At 38.2% G+C, this 22,210-nt stretch overlaps 1 protein-coding gene across 5 annotated transcripts in view; it reads right to left on the reverse strand.

Annotated features, from left to right (window-relative positions):
• Window positions 1-9,627: 9,627 nt before the first annotated feature.
• Dcun1d1 (defective in cullin neddylation 1 domain containing 1) overlaps window positions 9,628-22,210 on the reverse strand; it is a 49,572-nt gene continuing 36,989 nt past the window's right edge. For all 5 annotated transcript variants that reach the window (XM_090342671.1, XM_090342634.1, XM_090342661.1 and 2 more), the window contains 3 exons: window positions 14,516-14,598; window positions 14,196-14,292; window positions 9,628-12,292 (listed from right to left, as the gene is read on the reverse strand). In XM_090342671.1, the coding sequence (XP_090198797.1) occupies window positions 12,213-12,292; window positions 14,196-14,292; window positions 14,516-14,598 (260 nt within the window). In that variant the 3' untranslated portion in view covers window positions 9,628-12,212. The remainder of the gene's footprint in view (window positions 12,293-14,195; window positions 14,293-14,515; window positions 14,599-22,210) is intronic.

Raw genomic sequence — 22,210 nt, forward strand, 5'->3', positions numbered from 1 at the left:
ACACTGCAAACATATTTATCTTATGACCCCACTGACATCACATCACTATTGAGCTGTCCAAAGGCTGCATAATTATGCCTATTGTAGCTCTGTTCACAAGCTACGAAATCAGATGAGGTGTCCAACAACAAATGAATGGATAAAGAAAACATGCTACATATATGCCATAGCATATTACTATAGAAAAATGAAACTGTCATTTGCAGGAAAATGGATGGAACTAGAGGTCATCAATGTGGAGCAAGGTAAGTGCACAAAGCCAAATGGCATATTTTTTGCTCACTTGTGGAATCTAGACTTCAAAAATACAAATATGTACATATACACATTCATATATACAGTTTTATATACGTGCACACGTATACATATAGACACATGTATTTGTACTGTAGACACAGATAAAGCATGCTTGTGATTAGGGTCTGTCTGAGAAGACAAAGGGTTGTCTGGGGGAGAGGAGAGGAAAAGCACATGTTGGAAGATGCATGTTGTTGAAATACATTGAATCTGCAAATGAAGATAGCGTAAGGAATCTCATGGAAAGCTGATCAAGGGAAATGTGAAAAGAGCACTTGGGGGAGGTGATCTGACTGTAGGTATGTTTGAAATAACATGTTGAACCTACCTTGCACAGTGAAAGAAAAAAAATACATGGCAGAAAAGGAAAGCAAGCTCTGTTATGGGGTGGCTATGAGTGGAGGGGAGAAACCAGTAGGAGGGAGGAGGGCCAAGAGAGAAGGTGAGTATGATTTAAATTCTGGCATGTATAAAACATTACAATGAAAACTGTTCAAATTATTTCTTTAAGAGATGAGGAAGTGTGATGGAATTCTGATGAGGTACATCACATTCATGTGTGGAAATAGCACAATGAAATTCCCTTTATACAACACAAATATGTTCATATAAATGTTTAAAAACATTAAATTAGATGCCAATGACTCATGCCTGTAATTTCAAATACTTAAAGAGGCTGAGATGTGAGGACTGAGGATTGAAGTGAGCTGAGCAGAAGAGTCTGAGAAACTCCATCTTCAATTAGTAAGCAAAAATGCCAGGCATGGCTCCATCTTCAATTAGTCAGCAAAATGCCAATCTGGAGACATGAGTGAAAAAGCAGAGTAAGCATTCAAAGGGTTGAATCCAAGCCCCAGTACCAATGGAAAATAAACATTTAAAATACGATTAAGAGGACTGGGAGTTTGGCTTAATTGTAGAGTGCTTGCCTAGCATACACAAATACTGGAGTTTGATTTCTCGGTACCACATACATGGAAAAGGCAGAAGTGGTGCTGTGGCTCAAGTGGCAGAGTGCTTGCTCTGAGGTAAAAGCCCAAGGACAGTGCTCAGGCCTGAGTTCAAGCCCTAGGACTGGCAACACACACACACGATTAAGAAAGTGAGGATACTCTACCACTGCAAAGAAAAATAAAAGGTGGAGGCAGGGAAGACAAGCCACCAATGAAAAGGTAAATATAAAATATACATCTAGTAATAGACTTGATCTAGATCTATTTTACAAATCTCCTATAACCAGTAATTATAAAACAAAAATAAGACATCCTGAAAGTAATGTCTCCAAGACTCTAAAGATTTTTAACTAACAGAATTAAATCAGGGCAACCAGCTCCACTCACTGCTGGACAAAAGTATTTATAACTTTCCTAGGAGCACCCTTTTAATTCCAGCACTGGGAAGATCAAGAGCTCCAAGGCCAGCCTGGGCTACAAAGTAAGACTTTATATCATGCCACCAGGAGAAAGGCTGGTATTAAAAAGATACTGGGGACAGGGAGTGTAGCCTGGTGGTAGAGTGCTCATCTAGCATGCATGAAGCCCTGAGCTCCATTCATTGGTACCACATATACAGAAAAAGCAGGAAGTGGCAGAGTGCTAGCCTTGAGCTAAAAGTGAAAGTGTCCCAAGCCCTGAGTTCAAGCCCCAAGCCCCAGGACTGGGAGGGAGGAAGGGAGAGAGGGAGAGAGGAAGGGAGGGAGAGAGGGAGAGAGGGAGGAGAGAGGGGGAGAGTGAGAGCTAGAGAGAGCGAGGGCGAGAGCTAGAGAGAGAGAGTGAGAGAGTGAGAGAGCGAGGGTGAGAGAGAGAGAGAGAGAGAGAGAGAGAGAGAGAGAGAGAGAGAGAGAGAGAGAGAGAGAGAGAGAGAGAGACACTAACCACCTACAAGAGACATAAAGCCCACAGTTTTATCTAATCCTTTTCAAAAGGGGTCCCCTGTGGATGGGCTGCCACTTCATAGATGACTTCCTCAAAATGAATAAAAAGAAGCACACAGGCCATATGCCCTGAAATGGGGAAATGGGAGGGCGGTGTCTCTCAAGTGATAAGACTCCATAGGAACCAGTCATCAAAGAGCTTAAGTAGCCAAATTAATGATCAGGTCTTGAATTACATTTGGGTGACAGCAAGCTTGCCAGCAGAGCCACATCCTGCCATTGTCCTCTTAGGACATCGGCCTGGTTTAAAACAAAAATGTTTCCCAAAGCAGTTAAGTCACAGAAACCTACTGAAAAAAGAAAAAAAAAACATGCAAATAAAACAAGCTCTATAATAGGATGTCATAATATGAACTTTAGAAAACATTTAAATATGGTTCTTCAATTTCTTCCTCTTTACTTCCCACCCGCCCCCATCCTCAACTTCTGTCTTATACCAAATAAAATATAGAGGGGTAATGATCTGGTCTACACTTCTGTCTTACTCCCCAAGAGACCCACCAACATGAAGTCATGCATGCTAACATTTTATTTCACTAAACCCAAACTGTTATCTAAGCTTCTGGGTAGTCAGGAAAGTCAATAGCCAAAACTCCAGACTATGTCAGCTAGCATTTTGATAAGCATCTCCTAACCAGGAAAAAAGAACCTGAAACCACCTGATGTTAACCAATCTGCTTTATTCCTTATTAAAAACCCACTACTCTGCCAGGCTCAGTAAAACTGTTTCTTTTTTTTGTGTTTGATTTTTGTTTTTTCTTCAGATGAGCTGCTTTTACATTCATGAATCATGAGTAAAAGCCAAACTGGTGATTGATGAATTTGCTGAAATTTTGTCTTGACAATAAGAAATACCACAGACCATTTGCTCCTTAGAAGAATTCCCACAGCTCAACAGAATAAGTTACCAAGAAACGCCAAACCTGGGAAAGATAATTGTGCCACCTAGACCTGGGGGAAAAGGTCTAGCTTTAATAGGGATAGCCTAATAAATATTTTCGCCTTTGCATGAGGTCAGGGTGCTGATAAAAGACAGAGAAGCTAGGAGGCCAGTAGCTCACACCTGTAATCAGGAGGCTGAGACCTGAGGATCATAGTTCAAAGATAGTCAGGGCAGTCCCATAAAACTCTTTCTCCAATTAACCACCAGAAAACTGGAAGTTGGAGCTGGGGCTCAAAATGGTAGAAAAATCTTGAGCAGAAAAACCTTAGGGACAGTGTCCAGGCCCAAAACTGGCCAAAAAATGCAAGTTTTCAAATGAACAATGGAAGGGTAACTACTATCAGAACAATTATCGGAACAGACTTCTCTGGGTAACTGTAGGGTGTTATTTTCTGCTGATAAGTACCCAAGGGGCTGGAAATTTGGCCTGGGTACAGTGCTTGCCTAGCATGCACAAAGACCTGAGTTCCATTCCTCAGTACCAAATACATAGAAAAAGCTGGAAATGGTGCTGTGGCTCTTGTGGTAAAGTTCTAGTCTTAATAAAGCCCAAGGACAGCACTCAGGCCCTGAGTTCAAGCCCCAGGACTAGAGGGCAAAAAAAAAAAAAAAAAAGCAAAGTACCCACGCCCAGTGCTGATGGCTCAAGCTTTTAATAATGACTCAGGAGGCTTAGATCTAAAATTATGGTTCAAAGCCAGCCTGGGCACTAAAAAAATAAGTGCCCAGCACTGACCAACTAGTGTCCCTTGCTACTTAGCAGAGGCACAACATTGAGAACTCAAAAGAAGCGAAGCAGCCCCTAGGTTTTAGTGTGAAACCATTATTCCTCACATTCCTTCCAGATAAAACCCAAGTATGCTTTTACCTTCAAGTCCTGATGGATTCATCCAAGATGGCTGAAGGTGCAATCCCTCCTGTTTTAAAAGGGAAAATCTGAGCCACATGTGCATGCAATAGTGCAACAATACTATGGGTCATCAGAACTGTTTCTAAAATCAGATGTGATTAGAAATACATTATTTTCCTAATAAACTCACAGAATGCCATTATGAAATCACAAAGCTTCACTGGTGTTCTAAAAATAACTATACATAGTTCATATACCATTGAGATTGCCTTATAACTTTAAATCAGCAATTAGCCACATAGTTGAGCATCCATCATTAGTCCCAATATTTTCATTATCCTAAAAAGAAACATGTATCCATTAGCAGTTAACTCCCATTTGCCACTACCCATGCCAGCCACCATTCCTTAATAGATTTGTCTGTTCAAATATATCATGTAGGGGCATGGAGTTTGGCCTAGTAGCGTGCTTGCCTAGCATGCACGAAGACCCAGGTTCCTCGGTACCACATACATAGAAAAAAGCCGGAAGTGGTACTGGGGCTCAAGTGGTAGAGCTCTAGCCTTGAGAAAATCCAAGGACAGCGCTCAGGCCCTGAGTTTAAGCCCTAGGACTGGGGAAAACAAAAACATACACACAAAAAATCTTTATTGTGTGAATACAGGTAACCTGTAATTTATACTTTGTTTTCTGTGGGTCGTGGGACTTGAACTTGGCCTGGGCACTGTCTCTGTGATCCTTTTGCTCAAGGCTAGTTGCTCTACTACTCAAGCCCTTCTGCTTAACAGGAAATTCACTGGGATCTTTCTGCCAGGGTTGCTTCAAACTGTGATCCTCAGATCTCAGCCTCCTTAGTAGCTCAGATTACAAGTATGAGCCACCAGCACCCCGCTTTATAAACTGGTTTTGGGGCAGTCACTTAAGATTGCCTTGGAACATACCTGTATAAGAGCATCGGTAGCTACAACTTAATCAACTTTTTTTTTTTTGGGGGGGGGGCAGTCCTGGGCTTGAGCTCAGGGCCTGAACACTGTCCTTGGACTTTTTCAAGGCTAACACTCTACCACTTGAGCCTCAGCACCACTTTCGGCTTTTTGCTATGCATGTGGGGTACCAAGGAATCAAACCAGGGTCTTCATGCATGCAAGGCAAGCATTCTACCACTAGGCCAAACTCCCGGCCTCTTAATCAACTTTTTAAAGCATTACTGATTTCATTTCCAAAGTTCTCTCAGACATGGAAGGTGTGGGAGAGTGAGATCACCAGTGCCTCCCCAGCCACTGACCGGCGGGCTGCTGTGAAATACATGGTAGTGTACAGTAGTGGCAGAGCACGGGCCTCCACACATTTCACCTCCTCCAAGGCACTGAGGGTCCTTAGAGTAACTACCCTCTAAGTAAAAAAAATATGCTGGGGCTGGGAGTGGGGCATAGGGGTAGAGTACTTGCTTGCCTAGTAAGCACAAAGACCTGGGTTCGATTCCTCGGCACGACATACATAGAAAAAAGCCAGAAATGGTGCTGACTCAACTGGTAGAGCTCTGGTCTTGAGAAAGCCCAAAGACAGTGCTCAGGTCATGAGCCCAAGCCCAGGACTGGCAAAGAATAAGAAATAATGCTCTAATCTTATAATCCTAGCTATTGGAGGCTGAGCTCTAAGGATCAGGATTTGAAGCCAGCAGTAAGTAAAATAGGAAAGGGAAGGGGGGAAAACAAGATGAGGAGAGGGTGTAGTGAGATGGAAATGGGGACAAAAACATGAGAAGGGGTATCAATGTGTGTGAAATAATGCTCTTTCTATCTGGCAAATATAACTATAACCCCTCTATTAATTACAATAAAAAAAATTTTAAGTGTACTGCAAAGAAACAAAGAGAACTTTCTGTGAAAATGCTCTAAAAATGGATGCTTTAAAAAATTTCTATAAATTTGCTAAAACTGCTGAGACTCAGCTAAATAATTGAATTTTAGGATAAATTACACTTAAAAGGATCTGGAGATTGAACCCAGGGCCTTGTTTGACCTAACATGAGCTCCATCACTTAAGCTACACCCCAGCAGCAAAGCTATATTTTGGTTGCTGTTTTAATACTGTAATACTGTAGGAAGTGCTGTAATCCTATCACCCTAGCTACTGGAGGCTGAGCTCTAAGAATCATGATTTGAAGCCAGCAGGATGTCCAGGGATCTTATCTCCAATAAAGTAGTCAGGAAAAGCTGTAAGTGGCACTGTGGCTCAAGTGATGAAGAGCTAGACTTGAGTACAAAAAGCTTAGGGACAGTACCCAGGGTCTGAGTTCAAGCCCCAGGAACCACACCAAAAAAAAAAAAAAATCTTAGGAGTAATAGCATATTCTTATTACTTCAACACAAAGGTAGAAGGCACTAGTGAGGCTGACAGCATTAACTGTTGCATGGAAACTAAACATGCTACCTCTGAAATCTTCTACAACTGCTCTGAGCTGTGAGCCACTGGTGTGACTTTAGTCCTGCCCTAAAACATTTCTGTAAACCTCTCGTTTACTATTCCCAAATTTGCCACTAGCTGCAATGTCTTCTCAGAATACCTCCTAATCTGAAATACAACTTCTATTTAACATGGACTTAAAATATACTGTCTACTTTTTATACTTTCTAGTTCCTTTTCCCTTTCACTCCCTTTATTCTCTCATTAAATCACTCATATTCTGTCCCAGATGTTTCACGTATTCCACTGCTTCAAATCAAGACTTGTTTTCACTGCTTGGGTTCAAAATTCTTTTCTTTGGTTTTTTTTTTTTTTTTTTTTTTTGCTTTTCAAAGCAGTGCAGAAACATATATTTAGGCTAGCTTTAATATCAGGTAGCTTGTACTTCTAGTCCACTGATTTTCCAATGAGATAATATTCCCTTTCAGCCATTAGAAACTTCAATTATTGAAAAAAAAAATCAAACTCACTGCCAGTGACTTACACTTGTAATCCTGGTTACACAGGGAGGCTGAGATCTGAGGATGACAATTCAAAACCAGGGTGGGCAGGAAAGACTGTGAGACTATCTCCAATTAACAACCAAAAACCCAAAAATGGAGCTGTGGGTCAAAGGCTAGAGGGCTAGCCTTGAGCACCAAAGCTGGGGTCAGTGCCCAGGTCCCAAATTTAAATCTCAGTGCTGGCACATAACAAAAAAAAACCCAAAAACAACCAGGTAGGGCTTAGTGGCTTCCACCCTCCAATCCTAGCTACTCCAGAGGCTGGGATCTTGAAGACTGTGGTTTGAGGAGCCCTCTTACTCCAATTAACCACCAAAAAGATGGAACTGAAGCTGTGGCTTGATAGTAGAGCGCTAGCCTAGCATGGAAAAGCTCAGGGACAATACCCAGGTCCTGAGTTCAGGCCTCAGGACTGAACAAAACAAAAACAAAAACAAAAACAAAAAACAATCAAGTAGAGCGCTATGGTACACACCTATAATCTCAGCACACAGGAGGATCGTCAGCCACCAGAGATACACAGCAAAATACATCATTGCCCACCCTGCACCCCAAATAATCTAACCCTAACTAAAACAGCCCACATCAAGTCTTATATGAAACACTAATAACCTACAATAGATAAAATTATAAAGCTAATAAATGAAAGATACCTTGCCTGTTATACCCCAAAGAAACTACAAGTTACAATTTAAAAACCAATGTATGCATTACAAGCTGCATTAACTTTGGCACAGGACAACAGCAAAAACCTTAAACTGAAAATAAAGAAGCAATATTTGTAAGAGAAGGAACTTTGTGATACACATAAATTAAAAATATTTCAAGTATCTGAAAATGAATAATTACAAAATGATTCCCTTCAATTTTCCTTTAAAACTCCACAAATATACTTTTTAAAGAATGAGATCTGAGGATCAAATTTGAAGCCAGCAGTAAAGTCTATGAGACGCTTATCTTCAATTAACCACTCAAAAATGGAAGTGGCGCTGTGGCTCAAGTGGTAGAGCTCTGGGACAAAGAGACAAAGAAGATCAGGGACAGTGGCCAGGCCCTGAATTCAAGTGCCACTACTGGACCAACCCCCACACAAAAAAAGTTGTGTACCTTTTTGTCATAATTTCCTTACAAAAGTTTTTTTTACTAAAGACAAAAGCGTCATTAATTTTCTACTGAGGGTAATGATAAGTTCTCACATAAATCAATCACCCACAGACAGCACAAAAAGTACTTAAAGTGTTCTGACTTTTAAAAAAAAGCATTCATTTTTATAAGTTTAAAGAGTATTTCTAGGGTCTAGGAGTATAGTCTTAGAGTGCTTGCCTAGCATGCATGAATCCCTGGGTTCAATTCCTCGGTACCACATACACAGAAAAAGCCAGAAGTGGTGCTGTGGCTCAAGTGGTAAGAATGCTAGCCTTTCAAAAGCCAAAGTTCCCAGGCCCTGAGTACAAGCCCTAGGACTGGTGAAAAATAAAATAAAAAATAAAATTTCAATCTGCCTCCAAAATCAGGCATAAATAAAGCAAATATTCAACCAAAAAAACAAATAGTAAGGATAATGTTTGAAAAACACTTTGGTACTGTTAGGAATTCTCAAAATTAACTACAAAATATAAAACACTTACCCTAAGAATCAGAGGTAAAACTGTCAGGACAAATACCCTTCACTACCTACCTATGAAATAAAAATTACTGCTATGATTGCAAAAAATGGAGGCAATAAAAAACTCAGAAATATACTCAAGTTTATAATCAATTAAATGATGAGCCATAATTTGAACCCTATTTGTCACATTATATAGAAATCACAATTCAGCATTTATGTCCTCCATTATTAAGATATATGTTAAATAATTCACATTTGAAAAATATTACATATTATCAAATTTGATAAAATCTTATCAAAACATCTAAGTATTCAATATAAATCATATTATTAAAAGTATAAGATAACATCTAGATAAAACTGTTGAGGTGCCAAGATATTTTCTATTAAGTATACACAATTCAACATTTATAACTACATAAATTAACTCTTGTTAAGCGTTGATTCAGTTTTACAAAGGCATACTTTGTGAACCATAATGAATTTCCCCAGCACCACTGTCCTTTTCTAAAATTCTCTATTCTAATGTTTTTCTGTCATTTGTATGCAAAAATTCTAAGTTTACAATATGCAATCCTATTAGTAACGTATAAAAATCTAAGCAGTGTATATTAAATTAGCTATGATTACTCAAATTTTCTGATTATCATCAAATAAAAAATAACACTTCACTTGAGTCTTGGAGGAAAAAATAGTTTACGTTTCATAAATAAGGATTCTCCAGAAAAGATATTTAAAATATTTCCCATGTTTGTTAATTTACTTTGTCTCATCAAAACTATTGAAGTCTTATAATAAGAACACATACTTACAATGGCATATTATACAACTACAGTAGTTTTTAAGTAAAGCAGCCCAGTATAGTTGTAAACATTTCAAATGTAGTAAACAGGACCTGGCACATCTTTTCTCCCCAAAATCTTACATAGCTCTTTAAATGAGTACTGATTCTTCCTGGGAAAGTTTTCAGGTATGCTTTAGTTTTTAAAAAACTAATACACTGAAATAATATGTAAAAAGATCATGGCAATTTTACTGAAGCTTTTATTGCCTCTGTTGGTAATATGACAGGGATCTTAAGAAACACAGTTGAACTTACAGATAAATGCAGGTGATATTCACTAAAGATAACCTTGATCTCAAGTATTTTTATATGTGGGTACTTCTAATTTTATACATTTTACTATTTAAAAAGCATTACATTTTAAAATGGGTACCTGTTCTGACATTTGGCAAAAAAGGAAACTGTACCAGTGGTTCAGTTTGAAACAAGGAGATCAGAATGGGAAGTTGACAAAATGAAGACTGAAATGCTTGTGAACTAAAGCATTCAAGTCAAGTGTGTGTCTTTCTCTTAGACGCGCACACGTGTACACACACACACACACACACACAGTCATGTGTAAGCTTTCTTCAGTACAAAACATTATAGCCATTTATCCTCAGAATAATCACACCATATTAAATCAGTTTTCTCTTTTCAGCCCTAGTAATAGTTTTAATTCTAAGATGCCATCATAGTGAACAAACTTAACTTTTATGCTACATAATTATATTCAAAGCTTTATGTATTTTTGTTTATAATTACACAGTAATTATAAATGTTTAGTACCATACTGATGACAAACACTATTTTGTTGAAAAGGTCTTGCATTTAAAAGGAAAAATTTGTAAAACTCAAGGCTCTAGGCCACAACCAATATTTGATTTTTATGAAAAAAATATATTGTGGGGAAAAAAGCTAATGAAATCTCATTCCAAAACACACCACACTTGAATAATCTGAAAACAATATTATAACTCAAAATCTTCAAGACAGAAAACAATACAGTAAAATATATTTTGAATTTTTTTCATAATTGAAGTTCCTCTTCATAGTTACAAAAATGAAATGAAGCAAACAGCAGGATTCTTCTTTTTGCTTTTTCTTTTATAACAATTCCTTTAACCTTTGAAAATGTTCAAATTTTTCTTTTGGTAGAACTGTATTATTGAAATAACTGGAATATTAACATAATAGCAAAGGGATGATAGTTCTAGTCAATTTCAAATCAGTAAATCCATGTTTTAGTATGTCACTGTTTCTTAAAAACATAAAATGTACTGCTACTCTGAAGTACATCTTTTGTTAATATCAATATAGACACTTAGTACCAAGATACACCAAGGAAAATCTGTTCCTATTAATGGTCATCTTAAATTTAAGCTCATCATCTTTAACTTGCCGTATCAAAAGATTTAAGGAAGTAATTAAAGCCTTCACATGTAAGTAAACACAAATGGGTGTTTTCAGCAGGAAAGCAGTGCATGGAACTTGTAACGAGCAAAACAAATCCAAGATAGCATACTGCTTTAATGTGAAAACTGAGCTAAAACAAAAGAATAGAGTATAAATAATTTATAAAAATAAAAGCCAGATTGATATTCTGCATAAAGTATATGGTTGGTTGAAAATCTTTGCTCTTGAAGTTTTTAAATATTTGGCAACCACAGTGATTTAGCATTAAAGCAATTTCAACAAAATAAGAAGTCATCAAAAATGGACTACTTGTCTGAAAGAGTAGTACCTATATTATAAAGATTGAACTTCATGGCTCATCACAACCATTTCCAAAATTTAATTCCTACTATCTTCTTATAAATTAAGAGAATTTCATTTGTGTTCCATAGTGCGATGACCAAAAAGAAGAAAAAAAAATAAACCCTCATGCCTAAATTTAGAATATTGTATTGTGTAGCAATCCAAAACATTCAAAACGAATTAAATAGTTTAATTTATCTGATAGGCATATAAGTATTTCAAAAGCATAATGAAATCCAATTACGGAGTGCATAACGTAGATCAGAGCGTGATCTAGTATTATGCAGATGTTTTCTAAATAAAAGCTCCCTGTAGGACCACCTGGGTAAAGTAAGTACAGACTAGTTCTGTGGAACCTTTTTGGAATCAAGAGTCTAAAACACAATACATATTTTCGATAGGCACCAAGTATCCTAGGAAAATTTTCACGTTGGTTACTTTGACATTTCTTTCATCAGATAGTCTACTCATGTCAATGATACATGTGATATGCCAGAAAAAAATTAAATCCCCCCAAACAAAAACACTATTCCAGATTCAGTACACTTAAATATATCACTCTCACTGGAAGTGCTATTAGCATAGTCTTTGCAACTAGCCCAAAGCATATATTTAAGAAGTTTTTATAAATTGTTTGTAATGTTCATTATGTTTAATTCTTATGCCAAACTGTTTTCTGATGAAGACAGCATTGTGCTTTATGCAAGAATGGAAACCTCAAAATAATTGCCATAAAGCTTCTAAGACTTATGGGAGAACAAACTAGGATGGTCCACAGATATAAGATGAAATCCACAATGTTGGAATTATAAATGTTTAGAGCGGCCCAGACTAGAAGACAAGCCCAAACCACCATTAGGAGAATGAAATACGATATGGTCCAAGATGTATCCTTAAAGATTTGTCTCAACCCTCCGTTTGAATTATGAGGATTGATCTTCAGTTCAGTCCAGCCAGCAGAAATTGACTGTGCAATTTTCCGTTGTATTTATTGTACAGACTATGTACATTCTAGAAGGTTCCTTTAGTGCTACACTGTTGTACTTTTTGTCCCAGCAATTTGAGGGCGTGCAAATTCCACAAAGTCATCAATAAGAACAGGCCATGCTCCTGGAACAAAGAAAAAAATGTGGGAAAAACAGAAGAAAAAAAGTAGAAATAAGGCTAATAATAGTCTTTGGGGGCTTTTATAATTCTTTTTCCCCCTTTTTTTTCTTTGTTGGTCCTAGGGCTTGAACTCTGGGCCTGGGCACTGTCCCTGAACTCCTTTTTTTTGCTCAAGGTTAGTGTTCTATCATTTGAGACAGGGATTCATTTCAAGCCCATGGACTTTCCTGCCAAAGCTGGCTTTGAACCATGATTCTTAGATCTCGGCCTCCTAAAAGGAGGCATGAGCCACCAGCACCCAACATTTTCAAGTATTATTCTTACCTGTTCCCAATGATAAGTGTTTCAAAACTCAGTGTTTATAGTTCCTATACAAAATATCCTATATATTCTTATTGCTTGAGTAAAGAAAAGAATTCCTGGCAGTAATACAGTATACTATGGTTTTCTGAAAGTTCCCAATGAAAGGCAAAACGGAAATATAGGTTGGCTCATATAGTAGAACACCTATCTAGCAAGCACAAGACCCAGAGTTCAAATTCCAGTAGTGTCAAAGAATAAACTGGTACTTTAAGGAACAATCAAGACAGGATGGCAGACTGTCACTGCTACAAGCCTAACTGGAAGACACAAGTTTCCAGACACTCTGAGCTGCTCTTACAAAGCAAGTGTCAAGTTCTATCCTATTTCATGATAATTACTAGAAGGTTTTAAACTGAAGATAGGCATGTCTGAATACATATACATGCCTAGCCCCAAATCCTCTATTCTCGCTTAGTATAAAACCGAACAGAGGGCTGGGGTTGTGCTCAACCAGTAAAGCATTTGGCTAGCAGGCATGAGGCCCTGAATTCAAACCTTAGGGCTACCTGACAACAAATAAGCCCTCTACCCTAAAAAAACACAATTATCAGTAACAGGAAAGAGTCAACATTCTTTACATTTTATTGCAGACTATACACACAACAAAGAAATGGGAAGAAGAGGAAGTGGTGCTGTGGCTCAGGTGGTAGAACACTAGCCCTGAGTGAAGAGCTCAGGGACAGTGCCCAGGCCCAGAGTTCAAGTCCCACAACAACAAAAAAAGGGGTGGGGTGTAGGGGGGAAAGGTGGGAAAAAGAAAAACTTCCTTAAATGGTTGTGAGACTGACGGCTAGAAAAGATTTTTCCAAGAATATTTTCATATTTAATAATCTCAAAAAGTCATCCTGCTAGTTCTCAAAAGGGACTACAGATAAGTATCTGTTTGGAAGTCGGTATAAATCACCACAACGGAATATATGAAGTAACAGAAGTATTTCAGGGATGATGATTTACTGAATGTCAATGTACCACACCAGGCAGCAAAAGTACAACTTAAATTAGACAAAGTCAGTGAACTTAAAAGAGTTTACAATCAAGCTTGCAGTGAAAATATACACATGTAAAATACTTAAATGCATTCTTAAAGGAAACTTAAAATCTAAAATACCAATAAAATTATTTGTGCTTTACTGAAACAATACTGCCTGTAGTTCTTCCCCTCCAGTGCTGCTGAGAATGAAACCAGGGCACTGCCATGCTAGATAAGTTCTCTACCGCTGAGCAACATGTACCCCTCTAGGACAGAATATAAAGGAAGTAACAAAAATTCATTAGTAACAATAATGTTATTTTGTAAGCCCAGAAGAGAATAAACAGAGGAGGCATATGGTCAGCATGTGTAAAGTCTTGAATTCAATCCCCAATACCTTCCCAAAAGAGAAAAAAAAAAAAAAGTACAAAATAAGTAACAAGTAACACAAATAAAAACTCAGGAGAAGTACAACTCCAAAGAAAGCAGAAGTAGATAGGAAGTTCGAGAGTATGCAATAAAAGATGTAGGAAGCCAGGTTTTAAAAGATGGTAGGGAAAAACTTTTCATTACCTTCTTCATCATAATTAGACATGTCATCGGCAATCATTGTACTGAAGTCTAAAAGAAGATTCCAAGTATCTTTTGGTATTGATCTTTTATGATGCTCCTGTTTATGAAAAATAAGAAAACATTCACATAACTGAAAACAGGTGCAAAAATATAGACCAGATGATGCTAAAAGAATGAAAACAACCGAATGAAATTCTAGTAATCAAATTTCTCATTTTATATCAAATGTTCTGAGACAAGTTTATCATGCTGCAAAATGTTATTTAAGTACAATATAATCTTAGAGAAAACATATGAAACTGCAGAAAAGGTCAACTTACCAACAAAAATTTATTCCATAAGTCTAAGAATTTAAATCTTCCATTAAGCACTAAGTTCCAGTATGCAATGGCCATTTCTAGATCTGCAATATTAAAAATATTTTATGTACTTCAATGTTACAAACATTTGTTCTCCAAAGAAAGTGTTTTAAAAAAACAAAAAAAAATCTTGCATCCCAAATATTTACCTAATAATATTTTCCTACACAATTAAATCTAAGGTTTGTATACTATACTGCTTCTTCATCAAGGCCTTGAGGATAAAAATTGTATTACTTACCTAATAAGAGGTGTCCTAACATGTAAGTCAGATAATGTAGTTAAGCCTAACTTTGCTGGTATATTCAAAGGTGACTATACATTAAGCATCACGGCCTAGGCCCTTTAAGCCAGATACTTCTTTGTTGTAGGAGGTATCTGGGCAATGTAAAAACAAAACAAAACCAACTGGCAGCACCCCCAATCTCTGTCCCTGTCCTTTATATGCCAGCAGCACCTTCATTCCATCTGCAGGTGACAATCAAAATGACTCCTGATATCAGCAAAAAGCAAATCAACTGGGGAAATTTGTTCCCAGATGAGAATCAATTCATGTGGTTTGGAATGCAAAAGACTGCTCCCCAAAATCTGAAAAATGTTACACTTCATTTTGGCTAACTGGTTCTGACTACAAAGAAAACCTAAGTATGTTGATTTTAAAATGCACAAGAGTGGGTAATGGTGGTTCACATCTACAATCCTACTCAGGAGGCTGATGGGCGATGGCAGTTGGACAGCCAGCCCCAGCAGGAAAGTCTGTGAGGCTCTAATCTCCAGTAACTACCAAAAAGCCAGAAGTGGAGTTGCGACTCAAGTGGTAGGTCTAGCACCAGCTTCTAGCAAAAAAAAAAAAACCTCAGTGACAATACTTAGCCCCCAAAGTTCAAGCCCCTTTCTGGCACGAAAGAAAGAGAGGAGAAAGGGAAGGACAAACAACAACCAACCTGGTTTCAACTCTCTTTCTCTACTTTTTTTTGTGGGTCATGGGTCTTGAACTCGGCCTGGGCACTGTACCTGAGCTCTTCAGCACAAGGCTACAGCCCCACTTCCTGTCTGCTAGAGGTTAACTGGAGATTAAGAGTCTCAGGTCCTTTTGTGCCTGGGCTGGCTTTGAACCTTGATCCTCAGATCTCAGCCTCCTGAGTAGCTAGGATTACAGGCCAGAGCTACAGTGCCCGGCTGTCTAGCAGTGAAAAGAAACTAATCCCCCCCAAACCCAACAAACCATTCACTGAATGGGCAAGAGAACTAAAGAGAAACTTATTAAAAGAGAAGATTAAAATGGCAGAAAAGCATATGAGAAAAGTTCATCATCTATGGTCATAAAGGAAATGCAAATAAAAACAACCCTAAGATACCACCTTACCCCAATAAGAATAGTCAAGATTTTGAACTCAGACAATGACAGTTGCTGGCAGGGTTGTGGAGAAAAAGAAACCCTACTACACTGCTGGTGGGATTGTAAACTAGTTCAGCCACTCTGGAAAGCAGTGTGGAAGTTTCTTAAAGAACTGAAAATTGACCTTCCCTATGATCCCGCCATACCACTTCTGGGCATCTACCCTGAACATCTTAAACCAAGATATTATAAGGACACCTGCTCAGCTATGCTCATCTCTGCACTATTCACAATAGCCAGGCGATGGAAACAATCCAGATGCCCTACTGCAGATGAATGGATACAAAAAATGTGGTATATATATACAATGGAATTCTACATAGCCAACAGACAAGATAAAATAATGGCATTTGCAGGGAAGTGGATGAATCTAGAGCAAATCATGTTTAGTGAGACAAGTCAAGACCTAAGGAACAAAAGGCGCATGGTATCCTTAATATGTGGCTATTAGATCCAAACAGTACAAGAGAGAGGTCTCAATATTTGCATACCCAATGCTATGGACATGGTATTGGAAATATAAACATAACTACACAGACATAAAAACTTATGACTCTATAGACATAATGTTTTTTTCATATATTTTTATTGTAATTAATAGAAGTGTTACAGTATATTTGCCAGATAGAAGGTGCATTAATTCACATACATTGATACCCTTTCTCATGTCTTGGTCCCCATTTCCCTCCCCCCACGCCCACCCCTCATCTTGTTTTCCCTCCTTCCCTATCCAATTTCAAATAACCAAATACAAATATATCCAATATATCAGATAACAAAGTGAGATACTGTAACAATGTAAGATAACCAAGGAACAGCAAAAGAGATGAGAGATAATATAGTACATTAAGGACAGCAATCATTCATTATATGGCTTTTGTTTCTATATCCTAGAGGTCCTTTCATTTAGTGTCATACTGTATGGCCTTATGTATCAAGGTTTTGCTCTATTGCAAATCTTTGCTAGGAGAACCCAAGGTTTCTACTGATTATGACAAATGAGGGAAACCATTGGGCCTATGTTCCTTTGAGTCTGCCTTACTTCACTTAATATGATTTTTTCTAAGTCTTTCTATGCTGACAGCAGCATAGAATTCCATTGTGTACAAATACCACATCTTGTTGATCCACTCATCAACTGAGGGACATCTACGTTGGTTCCATATCTTTGCTATGGTAAATAGCGCTGCAATGAACATCGTTGTGCTGGTGGATTTAGTATGTCCTTGTTTCTGGACAATTGGGTAAATGCCTAGTAGTAGAATTGCTGGGTCATAGGCGAGCTCTATGTTTAGTCTTGTAAGGAACTCCCACCAACAGTGTAGTAGTGATCCCTCCTGGCCACATCCCCTCCAGCATCTGTTATTATTAGATTTCTTGATCCTGGCCATTCTAACTGGAGTGAAGTGGAATCTTAGAGTTGTTTTGGTTTGCATTTCTTTTATGGTCAGAGATATAGACACAATGTTTTATTTCATAAATTAATATGTATCTATGATATACAAACCCTTAGTCTAATTGTGATTATGTTCTAAAAACTAAGTGCCAGTGATTGTATACAGAGATTCCCTTCTTGAACACTCGTTTGTTAAACGTGTCATTTGAAATATGATGTAAAAATCAATGTTAATAAATTCTTTAATAAAAAAATCAAAAAAATTTAAAATTACACACAACAATATAAGATTTTCTTGGAAGTTTCCCAAAGACAAACATAGGCAGGGAGCCAAAAGGGGTAAAGCAGCAATATTGTCAACATGACAAAAACTATACTTGTCATATGAGAGGACCAATTATGATCCTTCTCAAAGAACTAAAGTGCTTAAGAAAGTTGTCTATCTTTTATGAGTGAATTTGCATCTCACAATAAAAAGAATTATAACTCAAGAAACTGGGTGAAATTACGCCTATTCAGGTGTGGTCTCAAAACTCATCCCGAAAGTCAAAGGAAGCATGAGTGATCAGTAAAGACCAAGTTGGGCAAATGCTGCTCCAATTTTAAAAAATAAAAATTTAGTGTTTATCAAAAACATATAAGAAATCAATTAAAAGATGACCAAAGACAGAAACCTAAAAATTGAATGAAACCATTCTCATTTCCTTTTATAAGGATTACTGGATTAGTAGAAAGTGTTCATAACTCTGTCTTTATAAATAAATGGAAACACCTGGATAAAATTATGTTAAATGAAATAAGTCAGACCTAGAGAGAAAAGCTAGATTTAGCTTAGGAACTTGCAAATAAATACGCTGGGTGGTATGCAAGTATATACATGTGTATTAACATATGAACTAATGATAAAAGAAAATTTTCTATCATATAAAAAGAACTTGAAACTAGACTAATCAGTAATTAACTGGGTAAAGGACTATTTCCCCAAGTATTGAGAGAAAAAGGCTGAAGTGTTAAATGTTAAGGAAAAACACTGAAGGAAAATCTCTCCAGGAACATTACTATTCTGTTAATAATCTTTCTCCATTCAACAATCTTATCAGTGGCTTACATGACAATGTGGTAAAGTGTGGTTACCACATGACCACACATATAGAAACACAAAGATGGATGGATGTTCAATACAATGGTTTAAGTAGACTAAGTCAATCTCACCATCTTTGTAATCTCCTTCGTGGTGAACTCGATACTATAGAACTCAATTTAAAAGGCAGTAAACAACAGAATCCATTTAAATTTTGAGGCCAAATAATTTCTCTGCCATTCCCATTATACAAAATTCAAACCTCTCTACTTATCTTTCATGTTCAAATCCTAATCCCTGCATCTGTGATTCCCCCACCTCCTATCCATCCTCCCTGATCCTATTGTGTCCTGGAATGTCCCTGTATCTTGAACTTTCTCATAAAATGTTTCCTCAATCCCAAACTCCCTTGTGCTGCTGAAGTCTGGCGCTATAAGTATCCCTATATCCATCCCAAAGGAGCTCAGTCACTTTCTTAGATCACTACGACCAACCACACATCAAATTGCTATTCTGCTACCTATATTACACAACATGCATTAATACTTCTCTCCTCATCACCATCATCTGTGAAGGCTCTATTTAAATCCATCCCATTCATTTGGGAGTTTGGCCTAGTGGTTGAGTGCTTGCCTAGCATGCATGAAAACCCGGGTTTAATTCCTCGGTACCACATACATAGAAAAAAGCCAGAAGTGGTGCTGTGGCTCAAGTGGTAGAGCTCTAGCCTTGAGAAAGTCCAAGGACAGTGTTCAGGTGCTAAGTTCAAGCCCCAGAACTGGAAAGAGGAGAGAGGAGACAGGAGACAGGAGAGAGGGGAGGGGAGAGGGAAGAGGGAAGAGGGGAGAGGGGAGGGGAGAGGGGGAGAGAGGGGGGGGAGGGAGAGAGGGAGAGAGGGAGAGAGGGAGAGAGGGAGAGAGAGGGAGAGAGGGAGAGAGAGAGAGAGAGAGAGAGAGAGAGAGAGAGAGAGAGAGAGAGAGAGAGAGAGAGAGAGAGAGAGAGAGAAGGAGGGAGGGAGGAAGGGAGGGAGGGAGGGAGGGAGGGAGGGAGAGAAAACAACCACCTTGCCTAAAAAACTCCATATCAAAAGACTACTGGAATACATAAGCAGACTCAGTAAAGCTGCAGCATACAAACTTTGATAATACAAAAATCAGCAGCATTTTAATACCATGACATGAATTTGTTGGGAAAAAATCATGAAAACAATCCAACTCACAATAGCCATAAAAGATATGAAATACCTGGGAATAAATCCAACCAAGGAAGTAAAAGATTTCTGCAATAAAAATTTATCAAGCACCAATGAAACGCACATACACACACATACACAAAAATTAAATTACAAAGATTTTAGATGAGAGGCTTTCCATGTTTATGCATTAGAATATCAGTAAAATGTCCATGAAGACCTAAACAACTTACAGATTCAATGTATTACCTACCAAAATACTAATGAGATTCTTCATAGAACGAGAAAAATCAATCTGAAAATTCGCATGGAAGCATAAAGGCAGTGAATAAGGACTAGGAATGTAGCACATGCTAAGCCTAGCATGTACAAGGACTTTAGTCTAACATCAATGCCACAAGGGAAAAAAGAAGACGAATCTTGAAGAATAAAATTGAAAATATTACAATACCTGACCTGACTTCAAGACATACTGCAAAACAGTGATAAATAAAACAGCATGGCAAAGGCTTAAAACAGATGCTTAAACCATATAAACAGAACAGATTCCAGAAACAAAACCATGCATCAATAGTCAACTGAATCTAAATAAAGGCACCAAAAACACTGAAGAAAGGACAGTCATCTCAATAAACGGTACTAGGAAAAACAGCTATCAAAATACAGAAGACTAAAACATGGCCACTACATCTCTCACCATGTAGAACTCAAAATGTATTAAAGATTTAAAAATAAGGCCTTAACAATAAAACTACCAGAATGAAACACACAAGAAACATTTAAAGCACCCATGACTCACACCTGTAATCTTAGCTACTCAGGAAACTGAGATCTGAAGATCAAGCTTCAATGCAGCCTGGGCACGAAAGTCCTTGAACTCTTATCACCAATTAACCATCAGAAAACTGGAAATGGTGTTGTGGTTCAAAGTGGTAGAGTGGTAGTTTTGAGCTGAAGAGCTCAGGGCAGTGCCCAGGCTCAGAGTTCAAACTCCACGACCATCAACAACAACAAAAACAACAAATTAATGGTATCAGCCTAGTGGTAAAGTGCTTGCCTAACATGCACGAAGCCCTGGTTCCATTCCTCAATATCATATATACAGAAAAAGCCAGAAGCAGTGCTGCCACTCAAGTGGTAGAGCACTACCGGTGAGAAAGCTCAAGGGCAGTGTCCAGGCCCTGAGTTCAAGCTCCAGCCACCACCACACTCCCCCCCCCCCCCAAAAAAAAAGAACACTGGCATGGGCAAAAAAAGATTTTTTTTTGGATAAGACTCCAAAAGCACAGGAAACAAAAAGCAAAAATAGGGGGCTGGGAGTTTGGCCTAGTGGTAGAGTGCTTGCCTTGCATGCACAAAGACCCAGATTTGATTCCTCGATAGGTACCACATATATAGAAAAAAGCCGGAAGTGGTGCTGAGGCTCAAGTGGTAGAGCTCTAGCCTTGAGAAAGTCCAAGGACAGTGCTCAGGCCCTGAGCTCAAGCCCAGGACTGGCCCCCAAAAAAAAAAAAAAAAAGCAAAAATAGATAAATGGACCTGTACCACATTAAGAAGCTTTGTAGCAAAGGAGAGAGAGGAGACACAACCTACAGATTTGGAGATTGGGAGAAAGTATTTACAAAGTATTTACTTGACAAAAGAATATTATTCAGAAAATATAAGGAATTTGAAAAACTCAACAAATAAAAACAAACCCAACAACAAAACCCCAAACATTCCACGTTTAAAAAAATGTAAAAATCGCCGAGAGAGGTGGCTCACACCTGTAATCCCAGCTACTCAGGAGGCTGAGATCTAAGGATCATGGTTCAAAGCCAGTCCAGGCACTAAAGACAGTGAGACTCTTATCACCAATTACTCACTAGAAAAGGGCAGTAGCCTTGAGCTGAAGTGCTCAGGGACAGTGCCCAATCCCAGAATTCAAACCCCATGACCAACACAAAAAGGAAAAATCATCTGAATAGTATTTCTCAAAAGCAATACAAATGACCAAGTAGCATATGAGAATGATGTTCAGTATCATCGGACATCAGGGAAATGTAAATAAAAACCACAAGGAGGTATCACCATGCCCCACTTAGAATACTATTATCAAGAGAAAAACTAACAAATGCCAGCAAGAAGGGAGAAAAGGGAACTATTTTATACCCTCAGTAGGACTGCAAATTAGTACAGCCATTAATGAAAACAATACCAAAGCCTCTCACAAAACTAAAATTAGACTGGGCACAGTGGCTCATGCCTGTAATCCTAACTACTCAGGAGGCTGAGATCTGAGGATTTAAGTTCAAAGCCAGCCCTGGCACTAAAATCTACGAGACTCTTCACTCCAAAAAACCAGAAAGGGTACTGTGACTCAAGAGGTAAGGAGGTACCCTTGAGCTTCTGAAGAGCTCAGGGAGAGCGCTCAGGCCCAGAGAGTTCAAGCCCTACCACCAACAAAAACAAAAACAAAAAAACTAAAATTGGGAATCAGATCATGTTGAGAGTGGAGCCATGGCTACACAGCAAGTTCCTGTCTCAAACATACACATGCATTCATGCACATATGCATGAGCAAATACACACATACAAATGAAAACAAT

The sequence above is a fragment of the Megascapheus bottae genome, chromosome 1 (genome assembly GCF_031878675.1).
Source record: "Megascapheus bottae isolate mThoBot1 chromosome 1, mThoBot2.hap1, whole genome shotgun sequence".
Lineage (NCBI taxonomy): Eukaryota > Metazoa > Chordata > Mammalia > Rodentia > Geomyidae > Megascapheus > Megascapheus bottae.